At 33.2% G+C, this 20,048-nt stretch overlaps 1 protein-coding gene across 1 annotated transcript in view; it reads left to right on the top strand.

Annotated features, from left to right (window-relative positions):
- LOC143406329 (transmembrane protease serine 11C-like) overlaps positions 1–20,048 on the top strand; it is a 63,063-nt gene that overhangs the window by 40,831 nt on the left and 2,184 nt on the right. Inside the window, exons 6-9 of the mRNA XM_076865055.2 lie at positions 13,060–13,098; positions 16,430–16,601; positions 17,769–18,028; positions 19,032–19,174. Coding sequence (XP_076721170.2) covers positions 13,060–13,098; positions 16,430–16,601; positions 17,769–18,028; positions 19,032–19,174 — 614 coding nt within the window. The remainder of the gene's footprint in view (positions 1–13,059; positions 13,099–16,429; positions 16,602–17,768; positions 18,029–19,031; positions 19,175–20,048) is intronic.

Below are 20,048 nucleotides of genomic sequence, written 5' to 3'. Positions count from 1 at the left end.
CCATATCTCTTGGATGTTTTTCTCGTGATTTTTTACGAGCCTTTCTGAGTTGGATAGACTCTTTTCAAGATGATATATTTTGTCTTCATTATCTGATGTTCTGGCTTCTACTTGCTCCACTCTGTTAGTGATACTCTCATTTGAGTTTTTAATTTGGTTTATAGTTTCCTTCATTTCTAGAATTATTGTTTGATTTTTTTTTATAATCTCTATCTCCTGATAAAGATGCTTATTTGCTTCTTTTATCTGTTTATGTAATTCATTTTCAATGTGTTCTTTCACTGTTTGAATTGGCTGTCTCATATCCTCTTTAAGGTTCCATTCCATCTGTCTAAGGTATTCCTTGAGTTTTTTATTTGACCATTTCTGATGCCTCTAGGTCCTCCTGAATATTTAGGCTGTCCTGCATTGTTTGTACTCCTTTTCTTCCTTGCTTTTTCATGCTGTTCATGTTACTTCTTGTTCTGTTTGGCTGCTGAGTTACTGTTTACTCCTATAAATTTATTTGATGCTTGGGAGGAAAGGTATTAGAGGGAAGGGAAGAAGTCACTAAAGAGAATGAGAGTAAGCAGGTAGAATTCAAGGAAGGGGAAAATAAGGAAATTGAACAGAAATGAAAAGACAAGAGAAAAAAATAGAAAACAAAAAAAGAAAAAAATTTTTTTAAAAATAATCAAAAAAAATAAAATTAAAATTAAAAAATAATAAAAAAATTTTAAAACAATTTAAAAATAAAAAAATGAAAATAAAAAAACCCCAAATTTAAAAAAAAAACAATTTAATAAATGCAGTCTTAGAGTTTGATTAACTTCTCTTCCAGTAGGTGGAGCTGTGCCCACCGGGCCAAGCTTCTCCTCTCAATTCACAGGAGCCAATCACTGTGCAGGAGCTCCTCCTCCCAGACTGGGCGGGTCTCCAATCCTTCTCTTGTGTCTAGTCACTTCCCCACTTTTCCTCAAGCCAGGCCCCGCTCACCGGTGGTGTTCACCACAATACTGGCTACACACCAGGTCTGCTGCTCCCGGGAGCCCTATTTTCTTGAATGACTGGGCACACTCTCCCTGTTTGCCATTCCCTCAGACCCTAAGTTTGTGGAGCTTGGGGCTGAGAACCCTCAGTGAATTTTGCTTGCCCTCCGGTAGCCACGCCCCCAGTAGCTGGTGCAAAAGATCTCAGTTGTCAGCAGTGGTGGGAGTGGTAGCCAGGGGTTCGGCACCGCGGGTCCCGCGCCACTCCTGATTCCCTCGGTCTGACTATCGCGCTCACGGGAGAGCTGGGAGGGGCCCTTAAGGTTTCCCCGCTGTGTGGAGAGGGAAGGCTAGGGGGTTACACACCTGTTGCCACCAGTTTCAATGAAGTTATCTTCGCCGCCGCATTCTGGTGATGTCAGTTCTCTGCCATGGTGGTATCCCATGCAAATGGCGACAGTTCGTTCCCTTTGCCGGGTGACTGATGCAACTGGTGGGTCCTGACTGGCTCTCCCAAGCCCCATCTCAATCCTGTGGCCACTGCCTATGAAGGCTCGGTTGGTATTAACCTCCGCAGGTTCAGAAGGGCCAACCAGTTGTTTCAGCGGGATCGTTTAGTGCTGAGTCACAGCAGTTTGTCTGCGAGATGCAGGCGAATGGGAGCTTGAATTCAGCTGATCCGGGCTCGGTGTGTGTTCTGAGATGCCCAGGCTGTTTGCCCCAGATCCACGTCAGCTCAGCATTGCCTAGTGATCCTGAGCAAACAGTATTTAGACGGTTTAGGACTCCCTATGCCCGCCCAGCTGAAGAGGTTAGAGACTTGATCTCTCCGCGCCCACTGCCATGTTGGAGCTCCTCCTACTGGCTATCAATTCTTGTCACAAAAAAATTTTGACCAAGTACAGAAATGTATTCCTACCCAAGGAAGGGCTAATAGAATTGGGGGAAAAAAAATTAGCCAGGTGTTCAGTTCATTTGCATGGAATATCCAAAGAATCAAGAAGCAAAACCTGAACATGCTGCTGTTAGATAAAGCCATTGCAAAAACTCATCTGCTAAAAACATGAACTCAAATGCAAATAAGCAATATTATATTCCTAGTATTCTTGCAAACTTTAGGAACATTATGTACAATCCCAGGAGGGATTGGGGAGGCTTTTTCCAAATATATAATTTTTTCTCAGTAGTTTTGCTAAAATGCCTTCCTACAATTCACTCCGACTTACTACTGTTACTCCTATAAGAATACTATAGTGGTTCTCACCACAATATGAAGAAACCACACTTAGAAAAACTCAAGAAGCAATGAAGATTTCATTGAAATTTATTGCAGTACTAGAAAGGACAGAACTAAGTCTTTACTCAGCTGAAACAGCAGTCTACCACTGAGTTACATCCCCTGTTAAATGTAACCTGTACTTTGATATTTCTTAACTTCTGTTTCCATAACTTCTCATCCCTCCCTCTTCACTCTTCATCAGCAGTTAGGTTCCTCATAAAATTTAGTGTGGTTTTAAGGGTACAGGAGCAAACCCAGAAGCTGACAAAGACAATACTTTAAAACAACATTTGATATAAGTGATATGAGGCTTACATTCATGACAGTTCTCACCAAGATCAACTGTTAGTCTTCACTCGTCACCAGGTAAATGATATGTGCCATAGGGAACTATAAAATTTATTTATGCAATCAAAGTTGTTGTTATAGCACCTTATTGAATATCCTGACCTTCTTATTCTGACCTATTAGCTTAGTAACTTAGCACCTGCACCTAAATATTTCAAAGTTGTGAATTTCATTTTCATATAAGCTTCTAACATAGTAGAAAGTCACAACTTCCTACAATTGTGACTTAGACATTAGTGGCCAGTAGTATTAACTACAATGAATCACTGAATACAGCATCAGTGTTCTGTATTATTATACCTAGAGAAAGATGATATAGCATAATGGTTAAAGCCGTGGATTCTGCTATGATATTGTCTGAGATTTGAATCCTAGCTCCTGTATCTATTAGATATTTGACTTTGGGAAATTTAAACATCTCTGTGCCTCAGTTTAACCATCTTATCATGAGAATGATAATAATTAAAATACTTCATATGATTGTTGTTAAGATACCAAATACCTAATTCACTACAAAGCACTTTTTAAAACATGAGTAATATAAAGTATCCTTAATTATTAAGTTTTATCAAGAAGAAAAAAAACATTTGAAATGTACATCCTATGGATTGTGTGTTTGTAAATCAATTTTATAGATAGATAGGCTATCTTTTTTATTAATAGTCCTGCTCAAACTTCCCCTTAAAATTGGGCATCTCTGGGTGAAGGGGAAGGAAATGGAGACATTCCTAACGAAGAATGAACTCTTAAAGCACTAGGAAAGTAAAAGCAACCTCCCGTTAAGCTCTCACCAAATAAAATCACTTTATCTTACAGGGTCTTTCGTTTCTTCATCTTTAAAAAGGAGATAGTTTGTTTTTTCTTAAAATAAATGAGCATATACACTTATGATAATACTTGGCATAGAGCAAGTACTCATTAAATACTGACACAGATAAATAGATAGATACGATAGATTATATGTAGAGATAGATATAGAGATATAGATATAATGTGTGTACATGTGTATACCAAGTAATATTTTTTCAGACATCACAGTTATTCTTCTGATAGCTGAATTTTTAGATGTTCACTGTAAAACCAATTAAACCTTAAAGAATATATGTACATGCTTTTTATATATGGATTCAAAGCAGGGCAATAAGCCCATCTAAAGAGATTTTATAAGCCTTGGGGAATTATTGCTCTCATAGAATTAAGTTAATCAAGTAAAGTGTCCATTAACATTTCACTACATAATAATTATACCTACTTCAGGAAATTTGTTATATAAAACAAATTTGGTGGTTATAATGCTAAATCATAACTAGGAAAATGCTTGATCATCTACTATTTACTGTTTATTTATTCATTTTATGAATAATTACTGGTTGAACACTGACTATGGCCCAGGATGTTTGGGGAAAATTCTACGTTACTAATTATTTTTTAATTTATGCCAAATGTTGAATTCATTTTCTTTCCCTATGTACATACCAAAGGATAAAAAGATATATAAAAATGGTTCTGTTTGATTTCTAATTTTTTCTATGAATGATTAAGATTAAAAACCAAAATCTCACAAAATTTCCATTTAGTAGTTTTATTCTCTATAAATGCTATTCATATTAAGTCATTTATTTCAGATCAGTATCAAAATTAGGAATAGTAAATATAGGTTACTGGTTTCTAGTTCAGAGTAAATACATAAAAACACATAATTCATTGCACAGTGGGCATTTAGGAAGCTTTAGAGTGGGCAAAGACCTTACATATCTCTAGTCTGTTTGCCAAAATCAAGACTCAGTGAAGTAAAATGATTCATAGTAACTTAAAAAATGGACGGATCCAAGACTTGAACCCATCTTCTCAGCATATTTGTGTTCCTACACTCATTTTTGGTTTTCTGTTGCTGAGGACTGAAGTCAGGGCCATACATGTGCAAGGCAAGCACTCTACCACTGAGCTACATCCCCAGCTCCCAGGCCCTTTCTAGAAATTTTGATACAGGGTCTCACTAAATTTCCAAGGTTGGCCTCAAGTTTGGGATCATCTTCCTGAGCCTCCTGAATAGCTGTCTCTACATTTTTTAAGAATCAGTTCGGAACTTAATGATTGCACTAAAAATATGCTTAATCTATAAAGTCCTAGCTTAAAAAAAAATCTGTCTTATTTTTCCTAATCTGTAGTTGACCATTCAAAATTCAAATCTTTTAAATTCTGTCCTCAGTTCTAACAACAATAAAGTAAATTCATATCTAACTTAAAGAATCACTCAGGTAGGATAAAACAAAATATTATGCAATACTAAATTTAATTAATAATTGTGAACTAATTATACAAATGCCTTGATAGGCCCTTTGGGGAATTTAAAGAGAATATTGTCTCTTTCAGAAAAAACTTACCTAAACTTACACTAAGAGTGTTGATGAAATGAGAGGCGAAATTAGAATCATTATTTCACAAATGTATTTTAAAGTTTTCCAGTATAAACTTGGTGATGTGGTTTGGACCTAATGGTGTCTTCATTTGGTAAAAGCAAACAGTGACAGCAATTGCTCAATAAAAACAGCTGTATTTAAAATATATATATAATCAATTAAATAAAAAATTTTAAAAAATATTTTCAAAGAAAAAAAAACAGCTGAAAACTCTTTCTGATTTGAAGGCAACATGCCCAAAGTCCCATGTTTTTCAGTCCAAGGACTTCTACATCCTTGTCACTAGGTTTGGCCAATAATCCCAGGTGAACTCAGAAATATGGTTCCCATGTAAACTCTTTCTTTTCCTTCAGAGCACTTCTCTCGGTTTTTAATTATATATTTTCTAAGATATAGCCTACTATTTGACTAGCAAATGTCTTTCCTACCAGACTATATTCTCCATGAAAGCAAAGGCATGTCCATTTTTGTTCACTATTATATCTTCAGAGTCTGCCAAAAGCCCTGGTATATAGGAGTAAATAGTTGCTGGGTGAATTAATGAATTCAATAATATCAAATCTGTAACTGACAACCAAAAGACGAGAGAATATAAGCTTAACTAAGGTGAGAAGCCCTGAATAAAATTATATGATAGCTATGTTTACAGTTCTTCCAAACTCAATACATAGTACTATTCCAGATGCATAGTAAAATTCATTCATTTTATAATGAATTTTATAAAATTGTTGCCCTTGGACTTTAAAGCTTATTTCTCCTGAAGAATCCCAATTGAGGAGCTATTTTGACAAGTGTGGCTCATGTATGCTACAAGAAGATATTGCTGCCTCCAGATTTAGGAGTTAAAGAAGGCTCAAATATTAAGATCCATGAATATAATATGTAATCCCTTTTATACATATTCCTGAATTCCATGAAAGATGACAGTGCTACTACCTTCCAAGTACTAACAAAATCAGTATTTCTGCAGTCCTTGTAAAAATAAAGAAATGCCTCATATGCTAAAGTGAGGGTTCTAAATAAAATGCCTTATAAAGTTAAGTTGAAAGCTCATAACTTTAATAGGCATATTTAAGAATATGACTATCATTTGTTTTAAAAAATAATGATCACTTCCTGCACAAAAATGCCTTGTACATAATGTACAATCAACCTGGCAATTGCATTAGTATGAAAAATATTTTTAACTACTTAACTCTAAATCATAATTGGCTACAGTAAAACTTCAAATTATATATAATAGAAAGAATATAACTAACAAAGACTTTCATACACAAGTATGATGTTTCTGACTCACTATAATGAGTCTGACAAAAATAACAACGAAGCTTAGCCTAGCTCTCCTTTGTGAGCACCTTAATAACACTGGGGTATGAATTATGTTACTAGAACACATTTTATTACATGGCTTGATCTTGAGACAAGGAGTGGCTTCACTGTATCATGCCTTAAGCAATTGAACTAACCATTCTTTGATAAATCAGAGGATATTTTGATAAGGTTATTATTATTATTATTATTATTATTATTATTATTATTATTATTATATGCTTTCTTAATGAAGAACAAATTTTTCAGCTCTATCAGCCAGTTTATAAGCAAAATTTTTAACACTTGATAACCCCAAATTCCTTAGAAATAAGTCTTTTTAAAAAGGTAAGTTTTCTGAATAGTTTGCATCTTACCTTTTCAATAAAACATAAAAGTTATTCTTAAAATACTGTTTTCCAAAAATATCTCTCATAGTCATCAAGAACTTCCTGAGCACCTCTATGGATATCCACTAATAAACAGTGGATATTGTGCTGCCCTTGAGAAATGTAGAGTATTGGCAACTTCTCCAAAATTACCTTAATATTTGAAGTTTTAAACTCTCATTTTTGTTCTTGAATTTTGTTTATTTTTCAACCCTCAATGTGAACCAGAATTCCTGTTGTCATTTCTAGTTTCTCTATGTTTTTCCTATGATCTTTTTTCTACCTAACCATTTTTCGATTCATTTTAAACATTTTACAGTAGTTTATATATAAAAATTAGAAAAGCAAACAACTTTTGAATAAAGGATGTTGGACCTTCTTATTTAATTATATAAACTTTAGTACATTGAAATTTGGCTCCTCAGACACTTTTATTTCCTGATACTTGACAACTTTATTACAGAGAAAATAGTTTCAATTCTCTCAAAATACAAAAGACATTGTACCTGTTGGTATTTCAGAATGTCTTTTGATAAAATCAGGAATTCACTTTAAAATGATATTGTAGCTTATAGTTTGAAATATGTACTATTATATTATAACTAGGTATCAGATGCTTTCCAGATATCTAAAGTATAAATATTAATAAGATAGCCACTATATTAAAGACTGCTAATACCAATAAGGCACATGAGATACATTTTCAAAAAAATTTTCATAAAATAAAAGTGGCCTACCACACTAATTGTTCTTGTTTTCTAATCTCTGTCAAAGAAAAAACCACCATAATTTTCTAATAATTATTTTTGGTAGTTGGGTCCTGATTTTTAAATGAAGAACCACCTAGTAAGCCAATTCATTTAAAGAAGTAAATTCCAGAGGAAAAAAATACATTCAGTATGAACAAGGAAATATTACCAGTCGATAGTTATTTTGCATTAGAAATACTTACATGGAAGTTGGCAAAAAAATATAAAGAAGTGATCTGAGAAGAGGGGATAAGACGTAAACCTTGGAGAAGCTACATTTTAAGATGGGTCTTAAAGAAAGCAATGGCATGAACTGAAAGATCCACAAAGCCTTTGCTGGATGAGACACCAGTTCTGTGCCATCAAATGCAGATCCTTAAAAGATGTCTAGGTATCTGGACAAAGTTAGAAGTTTCCAAACTGAAAATGATAACCTAAATATTAACTTTCTGTTCAATATGTACCCTCAAAAGGGCCCTTCCTTAGAAAAACAAGTATGGCATGTAAAATGCATAAGACATAAGGCAATACCGCAACATGACTAAGTGTACTCCTGAGTATATGTCTTGTATCCCTGTATCATGTCAGCTTTTTGTATTAATTCCAAAGCTTAAAGTCAACAATGGCTTGGATTATAAAAAAGCACATATAATATACAAATAAAAATAGGTAATTCTGATTTTTCATATTTCTTAACATATGCAAAAGAAAATGGGGCACAGGTCTATTTAAAAGTTATATGCACCTGTACATATAACTAGTATTAATTTTAATTAATTGAATTGAATTTCATCATTAACATTTTCTCTTCATTGTCAAAATGATAAACATGGAAGGCATGTACTATAAAAATACCTAACCTACATCACTCTAGAGGAATGAAAAATGATATCTAATGTATAAACCCAGAAATAATAAGTCTAATAAAAAACATAAAGAAAAGCATTTATTGAGATTAGATATGCAGCCAGGTGACTAATTAAAATGTGCAGTGAGTGAAGGATTCAGATCCAGGCTCTGTGTCTTTGCTTTTTTATACAGACTATTCATCCTATAGCTCCAGAGTAGTTAATTTTTTCCTTTAATGAAAATATCATTAATTAGTTTCCATGATGAAAAATGGTGATTTCTATATCATAAAAAATTTTAACTTTTAATTATTTTTCTCAATAAGTTTCTGTACAATTATAGATTTAGAGTTTTCATAAGTCTATCAAATGAACATTTTAAAATATCCCATATAAAGCACATTCCATAATAAAATGCAGCTGAATTATTCTATATTTTTAATGTTAGAATTCTAGGAAAACTATCTGAAAAATAGGATTTACTAATTTATTTACCATTTGGAATCATGTAAAGTAAGGGTCACTTAAATAGAGTTAAAGCCTGTGGCCTACATAAAATTTTTATTATAAATGAATTTACCATTACTGTAAAATTATTATTTATATTTAGAATCATAAAGTTTAGGTTTCATTATTATTACCTATTTTAGATTTATTCTTTCCAGGAAAAAATATTCACTAGAAATTAGACTTTTGCGGGAGCCCTCTTTACCAATGCATCTAAACTGGTATGCATTGGACATGGCTCAGTGGTTAAGCACTCCTGAGTTAAATCTTCAGTACCAAACTAACTCCAAGAGTAGTCATGGGCATGATTTACTACAGAGCCAAGAGCATATAAACATTTTGTTCTAATCTAATATTCAACAGTCAATAATTGTGCTTATTTTTCCCTGGGTGAAGTAAATTTCCAGACTCCCTCCCAAGAGAATATATATTATCAGCAATTCCAAATCCCCTTTATGCTAAGTGACTTTTCTTGATATATCCAATTTGCTATGCCTAATTCCACCATAGTATGTGACAGTCCTGAGGATTAAATGCAGGGTCTCACACAGGCTAGACAAATGTTCCACAACTAAGCAGTATTTGTAATTGCTTACGTTATGCAAAATAAAGAGGAAAAGGACAGGGCAAGGTTATAGGTTATAGACAAAAACGATTTAAAAAATGAGTAATGATATTACCTAATGACTTACTAATATTAAATCGGTGACTTTACAATATAAATATTTAGTTGGGAGAAATCTATACTTCAATTTCTATACCTCTCATAAATTCCTGGCTCCTATTAAGTTTATTATTTGACCAAGACGAGTTTATTCTTTGAGTTTGATATTTAAAATATTTAAAAAATTAAAACTCAGGTCACTCTAAATAAAGTTTGACTCTTCCTTTGATTTGGTTGCCCCTGTTCAACCCAATCCCTCCTACCCCAAATAGTGACAACAAATCACACACCAATTGGGATATCTGGTAAGAAGGTGCTTTGTCCCTGAGCTTGGGAAGAGGCAAATTCCAGAATAAGGGCCACCAACTGGGTGGAATCCCCAGAGCTACAGTGTCTGAGAGGCTGGTAGGGTTCAAATATAGTCAGATAGATCCAGGTAGACCGAAAATAATTGATGACCTCTGTCACATCAAAGTTGGATTTTAAAATGTTTCATGTTTTGATGCGATTGGTTTGGAAAATGTCAGAATGTAGAAAGATTGGTGGAAGTAGAACATCATCATTAGGCAGGAATTGTTTCAGTTAAGAATTATCAATGGTAATCCCAGTGGCTTGGAAGAGAGGCTGAGGCAGGAGGATGGAAAGTTCAAAGTCTCAGGAATTTATTTAGGCCCTAAGCAATTTAGGGAGACCCTGTCTCAAATGAAAAAAAAAAAAAAAATGGATTGGGGACATGGCTCAGTGGTTATGCACTCCTGAGTTAAATTCCCAGCACCAGGAAAAAAAAAAAAAAAAGAATCATCCAATGAAAAGTGGTTGGCAGCTCATGCTACAGCCCCTAGCTTCTCGGTTTTCTTGAGCTTAATGATTCAGGGTCAGGCTGAGCAACACAGTGAGACCCTAACTTTAAAAAATCATCAATGAATTACAACAGTTTATTTTATGTACTTATTTGGTTTCTTTTTGTGATTCTGGAGATTGAACACCAAGGCACTTCACCTCCGAGCTACATTCCCAGACCTTTTTTGTTTTAAGACAGGATCTCATTAAGTTGCCCAGGCTTGCCTCAGACTTGCTGAGGCAGGCCTCAAACTTATGTTCCTCCTGCCTCCAGGTCCCAAGTTCTATTGCATTGATTTTTAAAATTATCTAGTTGTCTATATTTTCCACTAGATTCAAAAATTATTGAGAGCAAGAACCATTTCTTTTCTTGGACTACTGGCCCATGGGAGTAAACCAAGCCACATTTGCTGAGCTGTTTTATTTTTTTTTAACTGCTTTGTGTATTATCCTCTGATTCATCTTCTCCTTGGCAGAGTCGATGCCACTGCTTTTTAGTTGCCTCCTTTATATGACACAGTGTAAATAGAGTGTCTTAGGTTACACTGTTGGATTCTTTATTCAGAGACAAATCTATAGGAGTTCCAGCCTCTGAGTCCTTAGGGATTTAGGAATAAAACACAGTCACAGTAGTGACTGAGTCCAAAAGATGATGGCTTAAGTAACTTCCCTATTCACTGTAGCCTGTCTTTCACCTAACCAAGTGATAATTATTCTATTGATTCAAAACATTTCTTCCCCTTAGCAAGCCATGCATGAATAAAGAAAATTTCAAAGAACCAAGAAGCTTCTGTGAATATAATAAGGTTTTTAAACAATTACTTTTAAGTATAGGAGTTTGCATTTTTCCTGTCCCAGTACAAGTTTAATTATTTCTACAAATCTAAATATGATTTGATATATTTTACCAAGCATACAAAATTCAAAACTGTACACTGGAAATATCTTCTCAAATAAAAAGTTAGATTCTGAAGGCAAGCTGTGAAGGATATGATGAAATGATGCCAGTTTTCTCTTCAAACAGGCGTGGCTCACATCTTCTTATATCCCAACTGCATGTTGAATGACTCTGGTCTTTTTGTTCAGGCAGGTTGACTTTCTGGTAAAGGATTCTTTGTCTACCCAATGTATTGTGAAACCTAATGTAAGAGTGTGTAACTGTAATTGACCTGTAGAACTGGTGATACACCTTCTTAGCTTTACAGAAATCCAAGAGCATTATAAAAATGAATCTCCAATGACATGTATAGTACTTATTTCATTTAGCAGTTGATGATTCCTCCTTGAAGAGGAACTCTTTTAAGTAGAAATTGCTAGTAGGTTTATGGTTCCCTGTATCTGAAATTTGGAGCATGACTCGTTGGTTTCTCCTTTCTGTATACATTTTTCACCCAAATTAAACAGGTTTGCAATTCTTCAGGTATATGAGGTACATAGAAAAACTATCTGGTGTAAATAATTTCATCCTGCAACGTTCCTTAAAATGATTTTTCTAATAGACAATGCCAAAGTCTGCCTCATTGCTAAATGACATTATTTTTTACATAAAATTAATGGAAATGGAATGGCATGCTTAACTGAATGGATCAAATAAGTGAAAATTACCATTTAAAAGAATATTAATTTTAAAAGGATTAAAATATAGTAAAATGCACTCAACACAAAATATGCTAAATGTAACAATGTATGTGTGTGTGGTTTTTTTTTTTTTTTGCTTTCCTAATTAATAGCATTCTTTCTTAAAGTATAGTTTCTTAAATGTCTTATTCTAGTTCCCCAAAAATACAGAATCTAAGACAAAAGCTTGCATGCAGTAGTAGATCTGACAAAAAGAGAGTTGGCAGTTCTACCCCCATCTCATGGGACCTAAAGAACTGTACTGCCATGATTACACGTGGAAGCATTTTTCTATTGCCTCCAATCTTACTTTGGTCAGTGGTTCACCAGTATAAATTCCTACATGTCCTAATTATAGATCACTGAATATTCTGTGGGTTTCTTCTGGAAAAAAATAATTAATATTAATAATTAATAATATTTAAATAAATATAATAATAACTATAATATATAAATAATAATATTTATATAAAATGTGCTGACTTGAGAAGGGCACCTATTACATTGACCTGAGCAAAGCTTATCCAAATTTACATAATCACCACAACGATCACATAAAGAAATGAGCCAAGATTTAAAGTGGTCATAAAAACGTGTTAAATACCTTTAGTTTTCTAGAGAGATTGGTTCAGGATAATGGTAAAGGTCATCTTTTCTCATATATTTTAGTACTTTTCAGGACCAAGACTGCTTTTTCAAATAACTTAGGGTGCCAGGCATAGTGATGCACATCTGTAGTCCCAGCAGCTCATGAGGCTGAGGCAGGAGGATCTAAGTCCAAAACCAACCTTAGCAACTTAGTGAAGCCCTAAGCAACTTAACAAGTCTCTGTCTCTACATAAAAAATAAAAGGGTTGGGCATGTGGCTCAGTGTTTTAATGTCCCTGGGTTCAATTCCTGGAAACTTAGGGTAAAGAACTTGAGAGTCTTTTTAGAAACAGAATAATAAATACAAGGACTTTATTACTCTCTATGGCAATGTATGAACATAGAAATTATACATTCAAGATTGAATAAAATGATTATGCCTACAAAATGTTTCCAAAATGAAAATTACTATTATTTAAATAAAATGTGTTTATAACTGTACATATTTTCATTTTCTTTTCTCTTGACTTTTAGATATTGCAATGCCAATAGCGGAAAATCTTCTTCATACCTGTAAGTTAATCAACAAAGAGTTGTTTTCTATTGAAATTTAATTTCCTTGAATGCCAAAAATAACATTGAGAGTCAATGTTATTATACCAACAAAGGTGTAAAAAGGATGCCTGCTTTTAGAAACTTGTATAAAGGTTACTGCAGTTGCCTTACATTCATTGATACCTTGGATTTAAAATTAGAAACACATTATCACATGCCATAATGGCAAGGAGACCTACTGACAAGCAATATAATTAAGAACCTATAATCTAAAATCAGCTAAATATGAGTTTTGAGTCCCATCTGCTACTTATTAACTGCATAAATTTACATAGCTTACTTCTCAAAGCCTTAGTTCCAAATTGTTGTGAAGATAAAAATAAGGTGACACAAGCAAAGTACTTATAAAAGCATAGTGCTCATAGTAAGCTCTCAGTACATGTCAGCTATCTGCATTTTCTGTTTTGCCTCTGAAAACTAAGCAGATATGTTTGTGCACAGGTGCCTTATGTGCAAGTAGCTTTTCTTCCTCATACACAAAGACATTCTGCTTTCACTCTCCCACTGCCGGTACCGGGAAATATAATCCCTGGGGTTGCTGGAACCTGGTGCAAACTGTCGGGAAAAGCAATGCTTTTATCTGGGGTCTGAGACTAACTGGGGCAGCTGGATTAAAGGAATCACCCTCTAGAACCAGGTGACACTGACCCCATCACTTTTACTATATAGTTACTTCTGAGAAATTTGGGCAAAATTTAAACATAGAGCTGTATTACACTTTTTTCTCTTTCATAGATATTGACTGAATAATCCTCAAGCAACTTAAAAAGACATCTTAAAGTAAATTTTCCAGTGGAAAACTTTAGTACCCATAAGATCACAATTCACATTTGGGAATTTGTCAGGTTCATAGGAAAGAAATAGTCAAGAAAGAAATAAGAACAGTGATAAGAATGAGATCATCCAATTTGTCTGTCCTACAGCTAAAACACTATAGAACTCACATTCAGTATTTTGAATTTGACTTGGCCTACCTAGGATTTTAAAAAAGAGGAATAGTCAAGAAAAATCAAGCAAGATTAAAAGAAGAATAGAGTTTTGATATATAACATGATAAAGTGTATTAAAATACTGTAATAGAAAAAGGGAGTAGATATTAAAAGGGTAAAGAGACAATAAGAGCTCGGTAGATTTGCCAGTGTTTCTGAAAGTATCAACCAGCAATCTCTATTATATTCTTTAAATCCTTGAATTTACCATAATATCTCTTTTGACATAACAAAGTTACAAGGCGCCACGTAGAACTTCAGCAAAGGTAATAACAAGGTATTACTGCAGAGGTGGTGGTTCAAAGCTTAGCAGACACAACAATCATGAGTAAATGAGAACTTAGAATGGAAGTTGACGCATGGACAGAAATTAAGTGAGAATTATGAGTAAGAACAAAAACAAGGAAGTCATCACCTAGGTGAAGTTCCTATTCCACAGAGAAGCATCTTTGTTTTTATATTCCTGTGAAGGAAGTAGAATAAAAGCCAACTTCCTTTAGGAGTTGTCCAAAAAGAAGGGAGGATAGGGAGGAACCATTATACCTCTGGGTTCTGGATTATGTGTTTTATCCTTTGTAGCGTCCATGATGAGGCAGTGGAAAGAAAAAGACAAAGAAAAGGGAGTTACAGTCAGTGAGTCAGTGTGAGGGCTCTCATTTAGAAATAGCAGCCACAGAAACTCCATCCAGTTCAGCTAAGTTATTCTTAATGAAGTGGAAGCCTTAACAACCTGAGAATAACCTAAAATTAAAAACATATAAATATATAAACATAAAAAATATATAAATTTAAAAGACATTAGAGGGTCTGTAAAGCCTTTAAAATAGTCTAGATGACTCTTTCCTGTGCTGCTAATATCTTTCTAACTTCAGGAAAGAATATCTCAAAGTACATTTAGCATTCTGTATAATTAATATGCATCAACAAAAATATTTTATAAGCCCATTTCTAATAATAATTATTTGAACTTTTGTTACTTGTCATCTGTTATTCTCAAAGTACTTTACTAAAAATAGATAATCTGTGAAATTTGAGAAAAAAAAATCTCTGTAAAGAAATTAAGCCAGCTAATCTTTCCAATTTATTTATATATTCTCATTTTTTATATAAGTTGCTTTCTCTAATATGGGGTGTCTCATCCTTTACACTATTGACAGAACCAAACATTCTTTTTTTCAGCAGCACTCCTGTTTAATACAGGATATTTAGCAGCTTCCCTGGCTTTTATCCACTTGATACCCGTAGCCTGTCTGAAATATACCAGTTGTGATAACAAAAATATCTCTTACATTTCCAAATATTCCTAGGGAGATAATGTTCAAAAGTGACTTTGGTTAAGAGTCACTGCTTTAATCTATACACCTGCCTTGATTATAGTAAGTTTTGTGGGGTTCCCCCCCACTCTCTAAATGCTTTAGAACATATCTATTAAAGAAAAGAACTTTGTAATCAAGTATCATTTTTATTATACTTGGTTAATATTTGTTGAGCTCCTTCTATGTGCTAATATTCTCTATGGTAAATTCTGCAGATACATTTTTTAAAAAGTTGTGATCCCTGCTTTCCATTAATGAGATAGTAAAAGGTACCATAAACTGTTAAAGAACAAACTTGGTATTTAGTTGGAGTAAAGCTAAGTTAATCAAGGGACAAAAATCAGAGACAAAACCACATGGAAAGAATACTGCAAACTTGCTTTAAAAACTTCAGAGTCTAGCAGTTTCTCTGGATCTAAATAGACAATAAAGCATAGTCCTGATTCATAGAATCATGAAACTTTGGAAACTGGTTGGCTATCTCCACATGTCATTTATCTATATAGGTATTGTGCATTGTGATGTTAGTGGGAATACATTTCAATCTATTTTGTGTCTCTTCAATATCTCTTTTACATTCTTGTTCACTCATACTTTCATAGGAATGTTTTCATAGCACTAATTCATTGCTAACCCACACCATTCACTAAAATTAAAATGCACACGTATCCCTGTGCAATTCAGTAATGTAACAGTTATTTTCTTCAAAATTCAAACCTATAATTTGAATTTACCTCTTACATCAGGTCATAGTGAGGCCAAACAGATATACAAAACATTTATGAGTGATAGCTATAGCGGAAGACAATGTCAATCTATTTTTAACAAATTCTCAGTAAATCTCATGTCAGCAGTAACTCTATCCTAACTTCTCCAACATGGTGAGATTTTCCTCAATCATTAATAGAGAGACATGTTATGAGAAGTTTGTTTACTACAGCAAAATTAAGCAATATCAATACTGTTCAACTCTATTTTAAACAGGTTGTGGGCAACGTACAATAACTCGCTCTGGCAACAAAATTGCAGGGGGTCAGGATGCGGAGGAAGGTGAATGGCCCTGGCAAGCTAGCCTTCAACAGAACAGTGTCCACCGATGTGGAGCTACTCTGATTAGTAACAACTGGCTTGTCACTGCTGCTCACTGTTTTATAAAGTAAGCTCTGGCCCGGATGAAGGTCTAAAAGTCACTTAAGTATCTAAAGTTCTAATAAATATATCTCAACAATGTGGTCATAAACTATACTTCCAATTCTTCAATATTGTGAAATATACCCTCAGAATTACTCATTGATTTATCAGTAAAATAATAGATATGGTCAGTTTAGAGCAGGATTTGTGGAGTGTCACTATTGGCAGTTTGGATAAGATAATTCTTTGTTTTGGAAAACTGTCCTGTACTGTGGAATATTAGCAGCATTCCTGCTCTGACATCAACAGAATCCCTCAATATTGACAACCAAAAATGTCTCCAAACATTGCCAAATGTGGGGAGAAAGTGGACCCCTGCTGAGAACCACTAAGTTAGAGTTATTTACCTCAATTTTATAAAAGAAAACTTTAAATTCCAAATTGAACATGTATCTTATATTTCTTTTTCATCATTATAAAAGTTGGTTTTATTTATTTAATCATAAGTATTTTAATACATGTTCCCATAAATCTACAGCCTCATTTGGAATGATGATTTTTTAAAGATATATTATTACTCAAAAAGTATGGACTTTTTTGCCTAAAAGATACTTACACTTTTGTTCAATGATTCTTTTCATTTTGTTTATTAAAAAGAAATCCTTATCAACCTTGAATGACTCTCCTCAAAATCATGCTTGTTTATTATGTTTTTTAAGTAGGGTTTGAAAATGTTCTAGCAGCACTATTTGTAGTACTTAATATACAAATCCTTGAATAAATAATAATAAGTCAAAAGTATATTCTTTATAGTCTTTAATATTTGAAAGAGTATTTAGACTATTTCTTTAATTTCCACAAATGCATTCTTTTCATATATCCGTGCTCACTTTTTACTTAATATTGTTTTATGTTGTCATATTTATCTTTCTAGATCTCTCTTTAGTATTTTTGGTATTTTCTATTTCAATTAAGAAATAAAATATAGTTTCTCCGGGTTATCTTTTATAAGACTGTAAACAGATATTCCAAAACTTATCTTTTATCATTATTTTTATATTTTCTTTTACATGTAGCTTAATTTTGACATTTTTAAAAGTACTATTGGGACTCCCACATACCTAATTATTTTTAAAAGATTAAGTCCTGCAACTCTGAAATATAGTATCTTTAATTAATTTTTTTTCTTTAGGGAAAATAATCCCAAAGACTGGAATGTCAGTTTTGGGCTTCTTTTAAGTGATCCAAAAACACAACGAACTATCAAGGATATTATAATTCATGAGAACTACCATTACCCTGCACACGATAATGACATTGCTGTTGTGCATCTGTCTTCACCAGTATTATATACAAGCAATATCCGAAGAGCATGTCTTCCAGAAGCTACTTATAAATTCCCACCCAATTCAGAAATGGTAGTCACTGGATGGGGAACATTAAAGTCTGATGGTGAGTTTTGAACCTCTCTCCATTACATGGCTTGAGTTTTAAGAGCTAAAAATAATCTACTCAGAATTAAAACAATCTGAAAAACACTTTCTCTGGATCATTTCACAGATAATGTGCAATGGATTGAAAATGATCCTCAACATAATTCATGCAAAACTTTAATTTCATAGAGCTGTTTATCATAATTCCTCTAAAAATGGCAGTTTTTACAGAAATTTATTATTTAGATACACAATTTATTTTCCACCATTTCATTCATTCATTGAATAAACATTTATTTTGATTATGGTATGGATACTTTAAAAGATAAAATAGACAAATACCTCAACCTATTTTCTTAGTAAGGAAAAAGCTTTTGTTCTCAATAAAGAAAAACAAAAATTTCAAAATATAAGAAAGAAGTATAAACATATATATTATGTGTCATGCATGTAAGCGCCAAAGGAAAAAATAAGGACTCCAAAAGATTGAGCACTTTCAATGCAATGAGAAGAGTAGCCCTCATAAGTAGGTGATACTTGAGTAAGGTCCATTTATATAAGTGCATCCTTATGACCCTAGTGATAGAAATATTTAGTGGCTATTTGTGTTCATATATGTATTTTGAAAAGAGAAAAATAAAGTTAAAATTAATTCTAAGATTCAGAATTATAGTAATAAACAATTGAAAACCTAAAAATGATCATGAAATTTATCTTCTGGGATATGAATTTTGAATTTTGCTTTCTAAGGCATATATGTAGTAAGTATAAAATTCTAAAAACAATTTTTAAACACTTTCATCACACTCTATGTCTAAGTGTGATAATTAAATTACTAATTTTATTTAGTGTGCTCATAAATATTACTTGCTTCTTTGTTACTAAAAAATAAGAAAAATAAAGGTTAAACATGTTTTATGTTGATTTAGAAATTGTACATAGTGTTAAAAGTTAGATACTAGTAACTTAGCCAGAAAAATTAATATTGGTTTTAGGAAAAATATACAATTTCCTTCCTTTAGGAAAAAGTCCTAATATACTCCAAAAAGGATCAGTGAAGATTATAGATAATGAGACCTGTAACAGTGGAAAAGCATATGGTGGAGTTGTCACACCTGGAATGTTGTGTGCTGGGTTCCTGGAGGGACGTGTGGATGCCTGTCAGGTAAATCTGCCTAGTCCACTTTCCAAAATTTTTTCTTATAGTTTTAAATTTGCAATTAACCAATTCAAGTTTCTCAGTTTTTAACAGCTTACATATGTTGTATAGCCAAAGAGTCTAATTAAAATTATAGTGATATCATTTAGGACTCATTAGAATACTGAAATTCTAAATCACTCAATCTAAGAAGTAGTGAATGGAAATAGGAAAAAGACTCAATTAGGATTAACAATGAAGAGAAAAACAGGTTACTAGTAACTTTATTTTGCTCTTTGAGATACACTGAACTGGTCTGGTAAAAACCTATATATTAGAGCTCTCATAATTTGGCTCCAACATTCTAAATATTTATTTATTTAACAATATTTACATGGCAACCCCATGTGCCAGAAGTTCTTTACAAATATTAATTTATTCTAGTTATGGAAATTCTCTGTTACATGTTCATATTATTTTAAACCCAATTTCTCAGATGAGGAGACTGAGACAAAGAGATCAAGTAACTTGTGTAAACTCACACAACCAGTAAGTAACAGAACTAGAATTTCAATGCAGTATATTTGACTCTTGTGCCCATACTCAGAACTCTACTGTTTCCATTGATTTTACTTAATGTGTCTCTTATGCTCCTATTGCTGTTTATAAGCAATAGTCCTAAAGCTATCAAAAGTACTACTGTATTTATTTAGGTAGGCAGAATCAGTGATAAGATCAGGAAGAATCTCATTTTATTCTTCCATTCTTACACATAGTGATTATTTATTTACTACTATGTGCCAGATCCTGTGCTATGTAAAGGAAAGTTAAAATGAATGGAGCACATTTTTACATTCTAGGAGCCAGTGAACTTGCAAGCAAGTGTATACAATATATAATT

Source organism: Callospermophilus lateralis, chromosome 8, assembly GCF_048772815.1.
Source record: "Callospermophilus lateralis isolate mCalLat2 chromosome 8, mCalLat2.hap1, whole genome shotgun sequence".
Taxonomy (NCBI): Eukaryota; Metazoa; Chordata; class Mammalia; order Rodentia; family Sciuridae; genus Callospermophilus; species Callospermophilus lateralis.
This window is presented reverse-complemented; position numbering and strand designations above follow the sequence as displayed.